Source organism: Passer domesticus, chromosome 20 (assembly GCF_036417665.1).
Source record: "Passer domesticus isolate bPasDom1 chromosome 20, bPasDom1.hap1, whole genome shotgun sequence".
Classification (NCBI taxonomy): Eukaryota; Metazoa; Chordata; class Aves; order Passeriformes; family Passeridae; genus Passer; species Passer domesticus.
Window position 1 is genome coordinate 4,336,766 of NC_087493.1, and position 19,411 is coordinate 4,356,176.

A 19,411-nucleotide genomic window follows, 5' to 3' on the forward strand; every position below is an offset into this window, starting at 1 on the left:
CATAATAACCTGAGTGCCTTCAAGGCAGCTTCTGTCGATAGGGAAAAGACCAGGGAAAAACATCCCTGCAGATGTCACCTGTCAGCATCAGGCTCCTGTAGCTGAAATGAGACATGCCCACCACCCCCAGTGCACTGCTGCCAGCCCAGGGAGAGCTGCTGGAACGAATCACTTCTGTTCTGAGCCACTAATGAAGCTCAAATCCCTCCTCAGTAATAAGGTTTGACCTTGGGAGCATCCTAAAAGCTGCTGCTGAGGTATCCATGGAGCTTCAGGCTTCCACGCTGATTAAAGAGTGGTACAAAAGGTGCTGCAGTGGCCAAGGGCTGGCAGAGCTGCTCTGGCTGGGGCAGAGCCCAGCCCTGCAGAGTCTGGCACAGCTGTGGAACATCCTGACCTGGGCAAGGTCCCACCCAGCTTCACTTGCCCCACGTGTGGCTGTGGAGGAGGATCCACAGGAGGAAATAGCCAGAATGAGCAGTGAAAAGTGGGGAAGGGAAAATGATGCTGCCAGCTGGTGTTATGTGAAACAATAAACCAAAACAGCTATTGCAGCACTTGGCAAAGTCCTGCCCCAAGGCTTGGGGGGATGCTGAGAAGATGCAAAGTGCTGATTGTCCTGTGTGGGACAGCCATGCCAAGCTTCTGTCCAAGAGAAGGATTTTCCACTTTGCTGGTTTTCCCATCATCAGGGAAGAACATGTCATGGGGAGGAATTCTGGAGAGCTGCTAATGAGGTGGGAGAGTTCAGCAGTGCTGCTGGGGCTTTTGGGAGGCATCACTGGAGCTCTCTTTGATCCTGGCCCTGGATGCCTGTGGGAAACACTCCTGGTGTGAGTGCTGGCGTTGAGCACGGGCTCTGCCAGGGCAGCAGCTGCTGTGTGGGACAAGCAGCAGCAGCAAATCCACCCCAGGGCTTCAGTGCAGCTACATCTGCATGGAAGCAAAGGGGAGGGGGAGAAGCTGAAGCTCCAAATGTGTATTTCTAATTGATTATATGCATGGCTGCTGGGGGCCTCTCACACTGTGTGGTTAATTATGTCACTGTGTGAGCTGCAGCTTTATTTGTGCTGCACTCCAATGATCCTGCCCAGAGCCCAGGCAGCAGCAGAGCAGGTTGTCTGTCAAGAAAAATGAAGGTCTGCTTTGTTTGGGTTTCTTTTTAATGATACAGAGAAAAGAAGAACGATGAACAGCCAATTACTGTGATAAAATCATCTACCCTGATAGCACATGGGGAACATCCAGCTCTAACAAGCCTCCTGTAGATTTGTGATTGCACTGGCAATTCCCTGCTCATGATCTCCATCCCAGGGAAGCCTCTTTCTCCTGGGATCCCCAGAGGGCATCGCCCCACTGGCTGCCTTTTCCAGTGCAGAATCTATTCTGCTGACCAAATCCCTGCTTTGTCCTTCTTGTCAAACCCCCAAGGGATTTGCTGCTTTAAATTGTTCCTCAAATGGGAATAAGAGCCCAGGAAAACATGCTGAATTCACTATAATTTAAGTATTGCTGTAACTTTGTGTGAAAGAACTTATTATTTAAGTTATATAAGTTATGGTATGAGTTTTATAAGTATAAATAACCAGAAACCTCTTACTGGGAGGCAGTTTTCTACCAGTCTGGATCTGGAACTTGCCTATTTTGGGCTCTACCATGTTCTGGTTGAAGAAATCCAAACCTCCACATCTGCATCAGCTTCTGCTCTTTCTGTAAATCAAGCAGAGCTCACCAAGCCTGAGCACACGGCTCCATTGATTCCAAACAAGCCACCCAACAACACCTCCTCCGCATCTCAGATCTCACTTTATTTTCAGTTTTTCTATTTAAAGCAGTGGTGTTTTTCTAGCTGGGGACGCCTCGGCAAAGATGCAGCACGTTTTAGCCAGGAGCTGGGGACTGTGGTGTGTGAGCAAAGCCCCTGCAGAGGATGAGCTGTCCCTGCAGAAATTTCCATACAGTCCCGAGCTCCAGGCGCTGGGATGGGATCCATGAGCTCCCTGGGCCCTGCTCCTCCTGCAGCAGGAGTTCCTGCATGGTGTGTGACCCTTTTCTTGTCCTTCCTGCTCCATCCAAGGAAGCATCCCATTGCTGGACACTTCCATGGAGCTGCTTCATTCTTCTTGGCTCTGCCTGTCATAGTCGATGTGTTTTGGCTGAATCACCCAGCCTGGCAGGGTTTTCCAGAGCCCACAGCATCTGCCCCTGTGTCCCTCTCTCCTTTAGCCCTGGCTCTCTCCTGCCTCGGTGGCAGCCCTGCCAAGCTGGCTCTGCAGCACGCTGGAATTGCTGCCCCCAGCCCTCCGCGCTGTCTCCGTGTCCTCAGCCGTGCTTTCCACACTGCTGAGCCAGCTGCCCCTTCCCCGGTCCCAAAGGAGCCGCGTCCCGGGAAGCGCAGCCCCCAGCGCTCGGAGCGGAGTTTTTGCAGGTGTGGGGTGAGGGGAAGGGGGGAGGCACAGAGGGACAGGAGCAGGGCTGGATCCCACCCCTGCCCCAGTGCCCGCAACAGCTCAGGGGTGGAAGCAGGAGAAGGGAAAGGAGGAAAAACGCGGAGAATAGAGGGAAAGTGGGGAAATCCAGGGAAAGGGTGAAAGGAGAGGCAGGAATGGGAAAAGGGGGATACAGGGAAGTGAGCGGGGGGTGAGGGGTAGAGAGGAAGAAAGGGTGGCTGGAGAAGGAGGGAGGGGAGGGGGAGGGAGGAAGGGGAGGATGGAGAAAGGGAAGGAGGGATGAAAGGAGGGAGGGAACGGGGGCATGGAGGGGAGGGAGAGGTGGGCTGGCCCCGCCGGCGCCATGTGATGCCCTCTCCTCCCCGGGCTCTCCCGGCGCGGCGCGGAGCGGAGCGGAGCATCCCCGGGGCCGCCGCCGCGTCCCGCCGCGGAGCCGCTCCCGCGGGGCCGGTGAGTGCCGGGACTGGCGTGGGGAGGGGAAAAGCTGCGGCTCCTGCCCGTCTCCGGGCCGGGCTGCCCCGGGAGCGGGGGGGAACGGTCCAGGAGGCGGCTCCGTGGGGGCTCCGAAATGGGTGTAAAGCCCTGAAAGTTTAACGGCGAGGGAAGAGGGATGCGGTGCGGAGCCGCAGGGCTCAGGGCAGGTATCCCTGTGCTTTCCGTATTCCCCTGGGAGTGGGAGCCGGCCGGGGAGCGGCGCGGGCACCGCCCCGGGCAGCATCCGCCGCATCCCGGCGCGGCCCCGAGCGCGGCGAGCCCCGGCGGGCGCGGCCGGAGCCCCGGAGCTGCCCGGGTGAGGTGCCCCGGTGCCCTGCCCCGGGGCTGGCACTGCTCGTTTGACTTCCCCGGTTCCCAAGGGAAGGACCTGAGCACGAGGAAGCCGGAGAATCCCGGCGCTCCTTCCCCGAGATCCCCGTCCCTGGGCTTTCCCCGCACAGAGCCGTGTCTCGGCGCCGGGAGCATCCCCGTCCTCGGCCGCCAGTCCGGAGCGTGCTGCTGGGGAACCGATGTGCATCCTTCCCAGGGAATGTGAAACCTGCGGGAAGTCAGGCTGTGAATGTTTTGCAGTGTGGCAAACCCCTCGGAGAGGGGAGTGAGAATTGAGCCAGGCGATCTGAGAAAAACCTGACCTGCTTCTTAAGAGAAGCGCCGGGGTGAGGGGAAAGGCTGGATCGTGTGTTACCATAAGAACGGGGAGCGGGGACGTGGAGCCTGGCCTCACTGCACGAGCTCCTCATCCACAGCCCGGGGACGGTGGTGAGATGCTGTGAGATGCTGTGAGATGTGAGATGTGGTGGCGAGCAGGGCGGCTCTGGCACGGCCTTTGGCTCTGGGTTAATTGCCGGCTGTTGGTAGAACTTCGGCAGCCCCTGGCGCGGGATGCTTTCTGCAGCTCTCAGGGCTGGGCTTCCAGGCACGGAGCTGCAGGAGCTCCTTGGGGTGCCCGGGGAGCGGGTCTGACCCCGGCACCGCTGTCACCAATGTCACCACTGTGTGCCTGTATCCCCAAATCCCCCTGGGGCAGAGGAGGCCCGGCCAGAGCTGGCGGGTGCCTGCACGGTACAGGCGAGCCTTTGGAAAGAGCAGCGAGGGTGTTGCATTCCCTGAAGATAGCACAGCTTCAGCCAGAGCACTGCTAAAGACTATTTCAGCTAAAGAAGAGAATTTCTGCTGAGTTTCCTGCAGCAGAGTGAGTGCTGTGGCATGACCCAGGCTGGCAGCTTTGCTGGAGGAGCGTTCCTGTGTCTCCATCACTGCTGCCCTTTGGTTTCACAAGTGCCTCGTGTCTGGGCTCCTTTCACAGGCTCCTCTGCCACTGTTTGAGCAGCACATTTCAGTCTGTCATGTCGGGACCCACCTAAAAAGCCCAAGGGCAGGAGAGTGGCTCCCAGCAGCCCATCCTGTGCCATCACACCTTGTCCCCGGGCTGCCCCAAGTGACATCCAGGGGACAGAAATGCCTCTGCGTGGGGGTTTCTCTGATTCCTTGCTGTATTCTTGTAGCTGTTGAATATATTCATTGAGCTGAATGAATTTCCACCTGGCAGCATCCATAGCACAGCTTTTGCAGCTTCAGCTTTATTTATGGAGAGGGGAGGGAATATAAAATACAAAAGAGAAATAATGCACAAGCCTGCAGAGATTTCAATGGTATCAGTGAGCTGTGTGCTGTGAGGCTGGAGTGAGCACCAGGAGCTTTTCCTAAATCAGCTGGGAAGATTTAAACCCCTGGGTTTTAAACCCCTGGGTTTAACATTGCATTTTAAAAATCGCTTTTGACCTAGACCCCATCATCTAGTTATGTGGGGATCTTAATCTCACTGAAATTAAAAGTTTGGGTTCTAGGTGTGTTCTAGAAAGATGGTTTGGTGTCAAAGTCACACTGACTTTTAAAGCTGTAGAGCCACAACTTCTGATATTTGTAGTAAAATATTTACTGGTAAAATGGAATTTGTGCAAGGACAACACACATGCCTTCATCAGGCTCAGAAAATGGCTCATCATGGGCTGTCACAGATGAGTGGAGTTTGTGTGCGGTCTTTTAGGAAGATAGGAATTACAGTTTTTCTTTTATTAATGAGAGAGATATTGCTTATCAGTGAAAACCCCTGTTAGAGCCGTGTCAAGGCTGCACTGAGGGCGTTATTGGAGCAGCACAGCAGCTGCATCCACTGACCCAGGACAAGTTGTGCATAATTCATTTCCCCACCCAGTGCCCAACCTGTGCTTCCTGACGACATCCCCATCCCCAGGGAGCAGAGGCTCAGGTCTGCCAGGGCAGGACCTGCCCCAAATCCCCACAGGTGGCCCTGGCTCCTTCCCACAGACACAGAATGGGCAGATGTTCCTTTTCCCTGCAGCAGCTCTGGCTGGGAATAACAGGTCGGGTGTAGGTGGCAGGAGAGGTGCTGCTGGGTGGGTACAGAGGACAGGAGCACAGAGACCAGGCACACACAGCCAGGCCAGGTTGCACCTGGGCAGAGGTGCTGGCCTGGGGGAAGGATGGAGAAGGGTGAGACCAAGTCCATTCCCTGCCTGTTCCCACAGCCTTGGCCAGGATGTGGCTGCACCTCCCTGTGCTGAGCAGGACAGGTGAGCCCATGGCCTCTTCTCAGGCTGCTCCACCTCATGCATGGCTTTTCCTGCCTTGTCTGCCCTGTTAAATACTGGAACTAACAAATCTTGCTAAAATCTGGGTGGTAGAAAGTTTAGTACCTCCAGTGGTGTATAAATACTTACGTACATTAATGTTTCTGATTATTAAACCCCACACGCTGCATAAAGAAAAGACTTCTCTTATGTGAAAATGGGACCAAACTTTGGTGGCTGCTCAGTGTCAGACCTGGGAGTTGTGCATGAAGACATCACCACCAGCTTCCAAGGAGCTGTGTCCCACAGGGCTGGGGCAAAGCCAGGTGGAGCAGCTGCTGGCCTTGGTCACTGGGTTTAGTGGCAGCCACGAGTGTCACCGGGTTCTTTTGCCAGAGGTGTGGCTGACACAGCCCTTGTGCACTTTATGCCATCATTTCGCTGCTCAGAGGCTTTGCAGTGAAGCTGTTTCTAAGCAGGGAATAGGGAATGCAGGCTCCTGGCTGACGAGGCACTGCTCCCTCCATCCATCATCTCTAACCACGCCGAGGGGACGCAGGTCCCTGCAGCGAGGGCAGCGCGTGCTGCCTGCCCAACGTGCCACTTGTCTGCAGCCCTCAGAGAGCCCAGGGCCCTGGGGGGACTGCTGCCTTTCTCTCATTTATCACTCTGAAATTGCTCATAAAACCCCTCCAGCTGCCAGCACTGCTGAGCAGAGCGGGAGTGGGGGAAGAGCTGTGGCTGCCTGCCTCCCCAGCTCAGGTACCCACCGACACAGGGAGTGCAAGAGCTTTAATTAGCCCTTGATGCTATTTTTACCTCCCAGCAAGCTTAATTTAGCTCAAGCTGTCATGCAGTGATCGTTAAGGGGAAAAGAAGGAACTGGGGATGTTGGCCCCTCTCTGCTGAGCAGCCTCAGCTCCCGAGCTCGGGCTGTACCTGGGGCTTTTCTTACACCTTCCACAGCAGTGAGTGTTTATAGCTCAGAGACATTTCATGGACAGCCCTTGAAGTGCTTACACTGAATTTGGGGGCTCTGCTCACACCCACTTCAGTTTAAAACATCAATGTCTTATAGACGAGGTGCTTGAGTACTTCAGTCGTTACCTGCCTTGCTGCTGGAAGGACACAGGAACCTTGAAAAGCTGCAAGGAAGAGGACTGTTCTTCCGTTTTTAATCTACAAGGCTCTTATAGCACTTTGTGCCAACTTAAATGATACTTGGAAGTGAACAAGGACCGGCTGTTAAAGCTTTAATAGCCCACCAGGGCAGCCCAAGCTTGGTGCTGGAGGAGCGAGTGGATGTGCAGGGCTGAGCCAGCTGCTCCCCCTGGTCCCTGGCTCTGTCCCTGTGCCAGCCGAGGCGAGCAGAGGGCAGCAGGGGCTGCAGCCTGAACAGGGGCACTGGATCGTTGGGGTACTGCAGCTCCTGTCTTTGGGATCTAAATAGGAGCCACACTGCACCTCAGGCAGAGGTTAATGGGCAGGCACTGCTCCCATGGCAGCGAGGCTTCTGCAGCTCCTCCAGCACAGTCCCCAGCTGCTTTGCTTTGCAGCATTAGATATTTCCCTCTTTCATTCTGCTTTTGTAGCTTTTTGTGGGGTATTGAAATCCGCAGTTGGGCTCAGATCCCTGACTGTGAGCGTTCTGACACACTGTGAGTAGGAGAATTCTGTGTCAGATTTGGTAGGGAGAGAGGGCTTTGGGAAGAGCTCTGCAAAGGGCAGGGCTCAGCTATTGTTAGGGATGTAAACTTTGAACAGATAGATTTAGGTTAGGCCTGGAGAGCTGGACCTGGGTGTGTGGGCAATATTGCAAGCTCAGAGCTTTAGCTCCTGTTTCCCTCTCGAGAAATGCACTTTGTGTAATGCTTTTCTACAACACCCCAGGGCAGGAGCTGCCAGCACGTGGATGCAGAGACCTGCCTGCCATCTGCCTGTCCCTGTGTCCCAGCACCCTGCAAGCCTCCTGTGGCTCAGTCAGAGGGGGAGAGCTGAGGCTGTGCCCTCCCTTCAGCTCCTGCCTGTTTCCAAAGCCATCCCACTCCCAGCTCCTCCCAGACCATCCAGCAGCTGAAGCCTCCAGTGAGGACCCTCATCCTTGCAGCTGATCTGCCAGAACTGCTCTTCACACCTTCAGCCCCACCACAGGTTCTCCACTTGCCAAAGCATCCCTTCAGCTGGGGTAAATAGAGGTAAGAGCCTGAAACACCGAGGGAAAAGGAGACACGTGGGTGGGATGGGCTCCATAAAAGTTTTGTGGGGGATATCTGTGGATCCAGAAGGACCATGTGAACGAGACTGGCTGCACACACACGGGCTGTGCCCGCAGCCTGGGAACCAGGACCATGGGGACTGCTTGGTGGATGATTTTATTTGCTGGAAGTGCTGGGTTCATCCCAAGCCATTAGTGTGAAAGAGCTGGAGCAGTGCCATCACTCCAGCAAGTGCAGCAGCGTGGCAGACATGGCCAGTTTGGGAACTGGTCTGCTTTCAGGGCTGGGGTGGGAAATAAATCTCAGTAACTTCTCCTTTGACCTTGGGAATATCATTTGATCTCCATATATTTGGTGCTGGAGCTGAGGGGGCTGAGTTACCCCCTGCAAACCTGACCCAGGCAAAAGGGCAGGTTTTGAGCAGTCCACAGCAAAAAGGCTGGTGTGAGATAAAGAAGGAGAGGGAAGTGGGTCAGCCTTGGAGATTCAAGTTATGGTGCTTTCTATACAGCATTTCCATCGCTCTTGCACTGCCATGGCAGGATTTTTTTCACCAAACTGCAAAAAATAACTCTGGCAAGAAATGAAGCACAGGAAGTGCTAAGGAAAAGACAACTTCTCAGAAAAAATTATGTAAGTCAAGTTTAAGAGAGAAAATCCCAAGTAATCTCATTACCAAAATCAGTTAGTGGTGAGCCTTGCAGTGTGTGAGCTCACATGTGGTTTCTTACGGATTATTTATCAGGCGCTCCTGGTGTGTGATGACAAGCACAAAATTAATAGGTTTGTTATTGCTGTGGCTCAATCTGGGATTAAATAACTCACAACCAGCCTTCTTTTTATTCATTTATTTATTTTTAAAGCCTCCCTGGGGAGCCTGTGTGCCCATTGATCCAGCGCTGCCGTGTCTGTGCGTCGGTAATGGCAGCGCCGCGCTGCTGCTCCCAGCTGAGGGGAAGCTTTCAAGCCCAGTATTGATCCTTTTGAAGTTTGTTTGCTCATAGTCACAGTTACAAGCCCTTGTTCAAACTGCCATGAGATGGGCTGTTTTATTTCTTAATATCAGGCTGAACCTCCTCCACATCAAAAAGATTTATTTCTGCACTTAAATTTCCAATACGTGTTTTCTGTCTCAGAAATCAAGCTGACATTTCTGTGTGACACTAATGCAGCTCTTAAAGCTGCCTGATGTATTTCAGCCTGCATTGTGTGCCAGGGGAGCTGGTGGGTGCCAACAGCCTAGGACAGGGCACCTGGAACCCTGTAGAACAGCTCCAACCCATATCCTCCCTGGAAATTTCCTTCTCAATGAAAAGCAGGAGACACTGCTTTTCTCTGCAGCCATCTCTGCTCTCTTCAGCCGTTCTGTGGAGCCAGAGCAGCCCTGTGCTCCTCTCCTGCCTGCAGCACACCTTTTCCAAGCTTCAGGAGGGGCTGTTTCTTCCCAAGCAGTAATTCCAAAACCAGAATTTCTTTCCCAGCTGCCCAGTTTTCCAGGTCAGGTTTGTGAGCTGCTTCTCCTGCGATCCCAGATGGAGCCGTGGGTGCTGCCCTCACCATCTCCTCCTCTTCCTCTCCTCAGCTGTGGTTGAAGTCAGCTCCCCATGTGCTCCTCACACTGGTCCAACCTTCTCTGCCAACCCAAAGAGCTCCAGTTCAGCTCCCCTCAGGCTGCATCCTGCACACCCTGTTTTGGGGCTGAAGAATTTGCACCCTTTGGGTGCTCCATGAGCTCAGGGGGATCATTCCATTGCACCAGGGTTATTAATGACCAAATCAGCCTTTTCTGGCTTTACCCCTGAGGGAGCCAGAGTGAGCTGTGCTGTCTGAAGGAGGGTGACAGTGCAGTGGTGGCCTGGACACAGTCCTGCCTGCCTAAGCACTGCCAGCTCTGAGAAGTTTTGCTCTGAAAGAGCTGCTCTCCTTGACCTATTTTTTTTTCCACATATCATGGCCTGCGTTGTGTCCTGAGGAAGGGATCACACTGCTCAAAAGCCCTTTATTTTTAGCCAGCCCAATTTCTTGTTGCAGCTTAGTGGGATCTGGTCCTTTCAGTTCAGCTCCTTCACATCTCACTCTCTCCAGCATTTGATTGCTCCTACTCAGGTCCCTGAAGTTTTTTGTACATCCATTGCTCACTCAGAGGGTTTCCTACTCCCCTTTCACTGGCTTCATTCCTTCTCCTTTACGTTCTGCGCTGCCTCTCCCACTGCTCCAGATCCATGGCTGAATCCCTGGTTTCCCTTGGCTCTTGGTTTGCAGCATGGACCAGGCATTCACAGCCACAGGCCACCAGGCTTGTCCTGGACCTCAGCACCCCTCCACAAACAAACCCTTCCCACCTGTCTGCTCTGATAACCTTGGCAGGGCTTCCCTTCCTCCCAATTGTCAGGAAATTTGAAATGATGTCACATAAAAATCAATGGCTTGGCCGTGCTCCTTCTGCCTTTGCCCAGGGCAGGAGGGAGCTGCTGTTTTCTGGTGAGCCCAGAGCAGTGATTTATTGAGGTGACCCATCCTGTCCAGGCAGCTGACCAGTGATATATTCATTTTTCTCAGCCCACCCACACAGCCCAGAGCAGTGGCTTGTGCTTGGCATTAGGTCACAGATGTGGGCTCAGAAATCTGCCCAGGATATTTCCTTCCTGTGACTGTGCAGCAACAGGTAAGGACTTACTCAAATCTGGGTGAACTGCGTTAGAAACAAAGCCAGTGCTCATTTCATTTCCCAGAGGATTCAGGCCCAGCAAGGGCTATGTGCTGTTTCCATCAGCAACTGTTGCTCCAAGGCAAGGAGAAATTCATTACAAAGACTGCAGATTACGTTGCAGGCTGCCTTTATTATTCCCTGGACTACTACCAGAATGCACAGTGTGATTGAAGGAGCAGGAGCAGCTCTAAGGTTCCATTTCCTGGAAATCGTTGGGGCTCTACTCATTTAATTTAAAATCCAGCTCCTCTTGGAAACCAAACAGCCATAGGAAGCATAACACAATTGATAAAGGTCACTGTGGACAAAATCCTTCCTGATAATCAAGCCAGCACCTGTTCTTGTCCTTGAAAAACCTTTCACTTGGGAGCCCTGTGAGTCCTCCAGGCACTGGACCTGGGAGGTTTGTTTCAGGCAGATGTTCTGCACCATCCTTACCCCTGTTCCCCATCACACCAGGCTGGATTCCCTGTGCCAGCAAGGCAGAAATAGGCACCAGTCTCTAACACATCCATGATCTCATGGAAATTGGAGTGTGAGAGGGAAAGAAATGAGGCAATTGAGAGGTGCTGATGCCCAGCCCCTGTCCCTGCTGCTCACGTCACACCAACAGAAATGAGCCCAAATGGGTCTATTTTCCAGTGCCTGATGCTGGTGGACAGCAAATCACAGGAAATTCTTCATTATTCCCCTCTAAGTGTCTTTATCTGGACCTTCACATACTCCCTACTATGATTTTTGGCTCATTATTAACTAAAATGTGCAGGGAGGATGGTTGTTGATGATACATGAGCCAAGAATAGATCCCAGTTCTTTCTGCCATTTTGGCACCAAAATGCCAAGAGGGATGAGACACCCTGTAGTAAATGCTGTTCATTTTGAGGCAGCAACTAGAAAATATGGCTCTGGCTGAGCTAGGGAGAAGAATGGATGAGCCAGAGGGTCTGTGCTTTAGCTGAATCCAGTGGGAATCCATAGAGATGGGAAGTGCCATCTTCCCCAGGAAATGGGAGCTGATGTGCTTCCCTGCCCCATAGCCACCAATTTCTCCTCTGGCTGCTGTCTCCTAATTCTCCAGGGAAAAAAGAATCTGAGCATCCTCTCAGCACTTGGCTCCTTGCTCCCCTAGCAGGGAGGTATTTCTCCTGGGAACACATCCTACTTTTCTTGAGCTGAGGGAAGCATTAAATAGCATTGGAAATGAGGCTGGTTAGCAAAGCCAAAGGTGGAGGGAAAGCTTGCAGGAATGTGAGCTGGAGCACTTTCTTGGGCTGTCTGGAGACAGCAATCCCTTGCTGTAGGTTGGAACCTTCTGGGAAAAGGCACAGTGTGAACGTAGGAAGAGCCAAATCCTTAATTTCATATGGAAGGGAATTGTCAAAGCTGTTGCAGCGCTTGAGGGTGCAAGTACATCTGCTTCCTCCCAAGATGTACTTGCCTGCTTTGGACTCGAGGTCAGATCTGATAATTAAAGACTCTCTCTCCTTCTCTGCCTTTCACTCAAGAATTTGATACTCTTCCAGCAGCATTCCCTGCTTTTCTCTCTTATTGCTGCCCAGAGCAGTGAGCTGGAGGGGCACACAGACCTTGGGTGTTGCATCTGTTCAGTAAATGCTCTTTGGACTCCACAGTAACTACAAGTTTCCTTCATGTTAATCTAAATGAAACTGCTGCAAACACAACCCAGGATGGGTGTGGGGAGCTGGTGCTGTGGATTTGTGAGACAGAAGTGCTGGGGATGAGCACTGCAAGAGCTCAGAGCTCCCCAGAGTGCTGGAGGAGCAAGAAACCTCTCTCAGCATCAGCAACTCGCTTTCACCATGAGGGAATTATGGCACAACATTATCCTTGGAGGCTTTCAGGTGTAAAAGTACAAGCTGTGAGGACTTTTGGCATCTCTGAGAGTCTGTGTAAGCAAGGGAGAATTAATATATTTGCATTTGAGGCACTAGAAAAAAACACCTTCCTCCAGTCTGTTTGGTCGTGTTGGAGCAGAGCGTTGTCATCTCCTGGTCCAGGCAGGATATGTGTCTCCTGATTTAATCACTAAACCCACCACCTTTACTGCAGTGATAATAGCAACAGGACTTCTCTCCCAGGGAGTCTGCTCACCAAGGGAGCACAGGAGTGATGGAGCTGCTCCTGAGAGCATGAAACAAAACTAGTGCAGCTCTAAAGGGAGTCCAAGGAAGATGCAGCCTGCTTAGAAAGTCAGTAGCTTTTGTTGTCTAGCTGGATTGAGATATTTTTCCCTATTGCTTGCAGTGCTGAATAGCAGCAAAATGTGCCTTGGAAAATATACATGACATGGCACTTATCTGTGATTCATTCTGCCTTTACAGCAGCAGTCAGTGGCACTATCTGCCTCCCTGCTACTCCACACAAGACCATCTCTCACACGTATCTTTTCATTCTTGCTCTTATTCCTCTAATCTTTTGTTGCTGTGGGTTCCCCCCCACCTCCCTTCCCCCCATACCAATTTCACTTTTTTTCCACTGCACTAAGAAATCTGATTTTTGGTGCTATTTTGTCAGTCTGCAGGGCACCATAGGAACTGCTAATTTGCCCAAAGTAGCAAAAGGGCAATAAAATAATAATAATTTTAAAATATGCTATACATAAGCGACATGGGCACGAGGGAAGCTTTTCCTTTAAGGTTTGCCCAGGGCCTGGCTGCAGCTCTCAGTCCCCATTTCCCTGCCACTCTGCTTCAAGTTGTTTGATGATGTCATAAATGTAGCATGGCCTTTGCAAAATTAGCATGATCTCCTGATTGGTGGCTCTACCATGGAAGTGGAAAAGTGGCAGTGTTGGAGGGGAGAGGGATGGTGATGGGAGCTGCTCGGGGCTGGGCTTGGTCCAGCAGTTAAGAGCAGCTTTGTTAATCCTTGATCCTCAGCAGCTCCTGTGCCAGGGACTGGCAGCACTTGATAAGGCTGTGCAGGGAGATAAGATAAGATGCTGCAGTTCGCCTCCATCCTTGGGGGATCAGTGCCAGCTCTGGCTGGAGCAGCAGGAATTCACCTGCAGCAAACCCAACAGGAGCCAAGGAAGGAGCTGCTCCCATTCCCATCCATGTTGTGTGTTTTAGTTTGGAAAGACAGGTGTCTGCTAAGGAAGGCAGGATTCTCCCCTGAAATGGAAAATGTAAACCACCTCCCTCCAAATTGCTATAAATTTTAAATTAAGGGGCTCTCACGCAAAAATATGGGAGCGGGAATATTAGGGAGTTCTTTATTAGGGAGGAAAATAAAAGGATAAAATAAACAATGCAGTAAACCAAAACAACATTGACAGGGTCAGACACAACCTGACACCCTGTGGGTCAGGGTGTTAGTAACAATCCAATTGGAATTGTGGCTGCAGCCCTCCTGGAGTGTCAGGGGTGGTTCTGCTGGAGCAGGGATCCTGTAGCAGGGTGTAGTCTTCCTCTGAAGATCCAGGGGAAGAGGCAGCTGCTGTTCCTCTGGGAAATCCAGTGGAGAAGTCGTGCTGGTGTTCCAGAATCTCAAGATTATATCTGAGTAGGAATGTTTGAAATCTCAGATTATATCCAGGTAGGAATGCTTGGCTCCTCCCTCTGGGCTCACATCTCCCAGTGGATGCTGTGGTTCTCATCAGCCATGCAGGGACATTCCATGGCCTGGTATCAGCAGATGTCTCCCCGGAGGGAGGAATGGGTGTGGAAGAGATAAGGAAAACTGCCCACTGAACAGAAGGCAGCTGCTATACAGATGGCAAATAGAATACAATTTGAGTGGCAATCCAGGACACTGAGGCATTCCCGGTCTGTGCTGAGCCGTTCCCCATCCCGTCTGTGCTGAGCCATTCCCCATCCCGTCTGTGCTGAGCCATTCCCCATCCCGGCCCGGCGCGGGGCAGCAGTGCGATGGGATTTGTGCAAGCTCTGGCTCTGTCAGTGCTGGTTCTAACGTCTCCTCTCGGTTCAGGGCAGAGCTTGGGGCTCCGTGCTGGGCGCTCCTCCCGTCGCGGCGCGGCGCGGCCGATGCGGTTGGCGATGAGCGCGTGCAGCAGGAAGGCGCTGACCCTGCTCAGCAGCGTGTTCGCCGTCTGCGGCCTCGGCCTGCTGGGCATCTCCGTCAGCACCGACTACTGGCTCTACCTGGAGGAGGGCATTGTCCAGCCCCAGAACCAGACGGCGGAGATCAAGCTCTCGCTGCACTCGGGGCTCTGGAGGGTCTGCTTTCTGGCAGGTAGGGTCTCCCGGCCAAAAAGTCACCTTAGTTTCTTGTGTGTCAGTGCCATCCAGCAGGAAAGGGCTGAGAAAAATGGTATTTTTTGAGGCTTCGCCCATCCCTGCTTCCAAACTCAGGCACAACTTTTGGCAAGCAATGTCATCTCTTCATGCCTGACTTTAACAGCCCAAAGGATAAATCTGACTTTGCACACAGGCTTAGGTGAGTTTGCTGCTGCCCTGCCAGACCACCTGCCCTGTTCCAGAGCTGCAGCCACGACGCCTTGGGCAGCAGCTAAAAACTTTCCATTTCATCCCTGCAAAATTCAGATTCAGGTCAGCTGGACCATTCCCTCTGCCTGTGCCAAGTTTGATGAAGCAGCTTGGCTGCAGGGACAGAGTTGAATAGAACCCAAGGGAGTGGGAATCTCAAAGTGACCAATCTGAAATGTCACAAAGTTTCAGCTGCTTTGGAAAAGTCAGGGAAGAAGTGAGGAGCTCTGGTATGGCCCCTGGGATGACTTTAAACCAGAGTTCACGTTTTTGTCCGTGTCTGCTGCAGGTGAGGAGCGTGGCCGGTGCTTCACCATCGAGTACGTCATGCCCATGAACATCCAGCTGACCTCTGAATCCACAATCAACGTCCTGAGTAAGTGGTTTGGTGGGATTCCACCCTTTACATCCTGCAAATCAGGAGTCCCAAGCACTAGGGACCGTCCTCAAGAAATCCCCTTTGTGCCCTTGCCAAAGAAGCTCTGAGTTCCTTGACAGTGCTGCCACACAATGATGCAACTACATTTTTTACTATGGGAATTGCCCAGAGTTCTCATGAGCTTTTGGGGGCATCCCTTTCTAATGGCAGGACGGCCACAGAGGTTTTAAGCTGTACAATTTCCTGTCACTGGCTATTCAGCACTAATGTTTATCAAAGTGTTTGGCTTTTTAGTCTCCTCTCCATAATTTGCAGCTGTATTTATTCCCTAGCAATTTTACACATTATATAGGAGGATGAATTAAGGATGGATTGTCACAGCTCTCACGATGAATTCTGCAGTAATTTCTGAATTAATAAATAGAAGTGCTTTGAAAACATGCAGTGAAGCTAGAGAAAAATGCAGGTTCTTATGGTTTCCTATGCAACATTTCACACAGGAACCCTCAGAAATGCAAACATCAGCAGAGTCACCACCATGGAAATGAGACAGTGGCACAGATTGCCCAGAAAGTCTGTGGATGCTCCATCCCTGAAAATGTTCAAGGCCAGGTTGGATGGAGTCTGGAGCAACCTGGGATAGTGGAAGGTGTCCCTGCCCATGGCAGAGAGCTGGAATGTAAGGTCCCTTCCAACACAAACCATTCTGTGATTCCATAATTCTGTGTTTTACTCAGATCATTAGCAAGGAGAGAAACTCAGAAACATGATCTGAGCAGAAGGGTTGGGTCCCTCTCACTCAGCCAAGCACGTAACTCACACTATTTAGGGAATGTTAACCTGTTCTCACTTCCCTCTGCCCCTCTCTCACCAGAGATGATCCGCTCTGCCACCCCCTTCCCTCTGGTCAGCCTCTTCTTCATGTTCATCGGCTTCATCCTGAGCAACATCGGCCACATCCGCCCCCACAGGACCATCCTCGCCTTTGTCTCGGGGATATTCTTCATCCTCTCAGGTGAGTTCTGCAAGCCAGGTTTTCTCCTGACAGCCCTTGAGCATGGAGCACGTTTGCTTTGGTAGCTGCTGGTGTTCTCCTAACCTGCCCTGCTGGCTCCTTGTCGGACTCATCACTCCCAGCTCAGTCCCACAGCCTGATCAGACCTTGTGGGATGGATGGATGGATGGATGGATGGATGGATGGATGGATGGATGGATGGATGGATGGATGGATGGATGGATGGATGGAGAGCTTTGTGGAAATGTGGGAAAGGCTCCCCCACCAAGGCAGGAACAGGTGCTGGGAGAGAGGATGCTTCTTGTGAAACATCAGTTGCCGGAGAGATCTGAAACTTCAAACTGCTCAGTTGGGCTGTGTCTGCATGAGAAAAGTGAATGTTTTATTCATGGTGTTGTGCAAGTGCTAAACAAATAGCTGTGACAGCTGAGCTTTGAAGCAGCTCCTACTGGAGCAGATCTATCCTCCCAGTGCTCACAGATTTCCCTGAGCAGGGAATGTTTGACTCGAATGAGAGGAGTGCCCTGGGTTGGAGCAGCAGGAGGGCAGTTCCTTTCCCCAGTTATTACAAGCACACTCCCAAGTTTTTTCACTTTCTCACAAAGCCAGGCCTTTAGGAAGGTGCTTCTTCAGCAGCTTCACCCCTGAAGCATTCCCCACTGTCCTTCCCCAGGTCTGTCACTGGTGGTGGGGCTGGTCCTCTACATATCCAGCATTAATGATGAGATGCTCAACAGGACCAAGGACTCGGAGTCGTTCTTCAATTACAAATATGGGTGGTCCTTTGCCTTCTCTGCCATCTCGTTCCTTCTCACAGAGGTACCCACACCCTGTAACAAGTGTATCCCATTCCTGGTGTGGGCAGACTGAGGCTGTTGGCAAAAAGGGGGCTCAGACGGGGCTTAAGGGAGGGCTGGGAGGGTAGGGGGTGATGTGGTGTGAAGGGGACATGTGAGGGGACAAACCACACATGAAGAACTGTGATGGGGCATTTGATCACAGTTTGATGCCAGGCATGAAAAGCAGAGATGTGGTTGTGCTGCATTATTCATTGCACAGACCCACGGCACGGGGCAGGGAAGTGATGGCGCTCGAGTTCTTTTGAGCATCAGCACAACACAAAAAGGCAATTTCTGCGTTGCCCTGTGTGAGTGCTGGTGCAGCCCTGGGCAGGGAGAGCCTCAGGCCGTGTCTCTGTCCCGCAGAGTGCCGGGGTGATGTCCGTGTACCTGTTCATGAAGCGCTACACGGCCGAGGACCTCTACAGACCCCACCCCGGCTTCTACCGGCCCCGCCTGAGCAACTGCTCCGACTATTCGGGGCAGTTCCTGCACCCGGACGCGTGGGCGCGGGGCCGCAGCCCCTCGGACATCTCCAGCGAGGCGTCCCTGCAGATGAACAGTAACTACCCAGCCCTGCTCAAGTGCCCCGACTACGACCAGATGTCCTCGTCCCCGTGCTGAGCCCCGCGCCCCGCCCCGCGCCCCGACTCCGTCTGTCGTTTTTTTAGGCCGCTCTTTCTGGCCAATTCTCTATTTATAGGAGCGGAAATATAACCAGAGAGATTGGTTATATAACCAATAGTGTAACCTAGAGAATTGGGATGTTTCCCTTTCTTTGTTTTTTGGGTTGTTTTACTCCTCTCTGCATAACTAAGGATCTCTCCTCTCTCAGCTCATCCCGCTGAGCAAACAGCAGTTCTGCCTGGGGGATAAATCCAGGGCTGGACTCAAGAGCAGGAAAAAGAAAATAGAGTAGAACTAAGGAAAAAAAAAAGGTGTATTTTTTTGGTGTAGGTAGGTAGGCTGATAAAGTTTGTGCATTCGACTGTATCATTGAGTTCTATATTTACGGGCCTGAACACCAGCAGGCATAAAAGATTTGTGTAACTTTCCAAAAAACAACCAGCATTAGAAAAATATAAATTTTGTCTTGACTGAGCACTTACTGGTTGGTATCTCTCACTGCTGGATATCACTTCCAGCCAGGCTGGAATGGGAAATAGCCATCCTTCCATGAGACCTCAGCAGGCTTGGACACCAGCAGCTCGTTGTTCCTTTATGGCCACTTGGAAACTGTTGCTTAAATATCTCATGTTGGATTGGAGGCACTCTGGGGTGCTGGGCTGGAGGGATGGCTCCAGCACCCAAATTTCCTCTGCCATCCTATAGACAGGAGGCCTGAAGCATAAATGGGAGAATTTCAGTGCAGCATTGAGTGGAAAACAACCTAAATATTTCCCGTGGGAAACATCAGGTGTGTGATTTAGTGGAAAGAAGTTATTTCAGTGAAAGGCAAGACCCCAAACTGGTGTAAAGTGATGTAGCTTAAATTATTGGTACCAGTCCACTGCAGCAAAATAGTTGGCTTATTTTACATTTTGGCAAGAAAATGGTAATTTCTCTGGTTTGGTTTTTTTGGGTTTGGTTGTTTTTTTTTGTTTTGTTTTGTTTTTGTTTTTTGGTTTTTGTCTTTTTTTTATGTGTGTGTGTATTTATTTTGAGGTTTTAAGTTTGAAAATTTCATTTGATGCTTTGGCATTTTGGCCTTAGCCAGCTGCCAGGGGAAAACACCACTGCCACTGATGGAAAACAAAGGGCAGGGAAGGAAAAGGCTGTGATCCCTCATGCGAGCCCCAGCTTGTCACCTTGCAGGAGAAAGAGCTTTGCCCAAACTTTATTTCTGTTCTTTTTATTTTCAACCTTTCTGAAAATTTCTGTTCTGCAGAACAAAACCTTCTGGGGACTCTTGGTATATTTGAGCTTGTTTTGTCTTACTGTTAATTAAAAGAAATAGAATATATGCAGTTTTAACCTCATCTGTAGCACACTGCGTAATGAATGTTGGACCTCTTGGTTGTTATTATTTAATATTATTATTTTTTATTTGCTATTAAATATTTATTATTTACAAACTCCTCCAAAGCAGGGGCCAAGGCCTGGTGCAGCACCACTGTTTGCATCCATTACAACACCCATTCCACAGGACATCACTGCAGGAGAGTATCCAGCCAGCTCTGGACACAGGATTACTCCTCTCCACATCCTCCAGAGAAGCAAGTAATGCATATTTAGTGTATATCTGGG

General features: G+C 51.5%; 1 protein-coding gene across 2 annotated transcripts; it reads left to right on the plus strand.

Moving 5' to 3' along the window:
• Positions 1 to 2,744: 2,744 nt before the first annotated feature.
• On the plus strand, positions 2,745 to 19,127 carry CACNG5 (calcium voltage-gated channel auxiliary subunit gamma 5). 2 transcript variants are annotated; one of them, XM_064395265.1, is made up of 7 exons: positions 2,745 to 2,900; positions 7,427 to 7,731; positions 14,414 to 14,677; positions 15,221 to 15,307; positions 16,185 to 16,325; positions 16,999 to 17,144; positions 17,531 to 19,127. In XM_064395265.1, exons 3-7 carry the CDS (start codon positions 14,470 to 14,472, stop codon positions 17,786 to 17,788), a joined length of 840 nt encoding a protein of 279 aa, XP_064251335.1. In that variant the 5' UTR covers positions 2,745 to 2,900; positions 7,427 to 7,731; positions 14,414 to 14,469; the 3' UTR covers positions 17,789 to 19,127. The 2 variants fall into 2 exon arrangements, with proteins under 2 accessions (XP_064251335.1, XP_064251337.1); XM_064395267.1 differs by having other exon boundaries at positions 2,751 to 2,900; positions 7,432 to 7,731.
• Positions 19,128 to 19,411: the final 284 nt, after the last annotated feature.

Excerpts from the sequence above, each read along its gene's own strand:
- CACNG5 (XM_064395265.1), top strand. The coding sequence starts at position 14,470 with ATGCGGTTGGCGATGAGCGCGTGCAGCAGGAAGGCGCTGACCCTGCTC. Across the intron at positions 14,678-15,220 it reads GAGGGTCTGCTTTCTGGCAG|GTGAGGAGCGTGGCCGGTGC; the intron begins GTAGGGTCTCCC and ends TGTCTGCTGCAG. Across the intron at positions 16,326-16,998 it reads GATATTCTTCATCCTCTCAG|GTCTGTCACTGGTGGTGGGG; the intron begins GTGAGTTCTGCA and ends GTCCTTCCCCAG.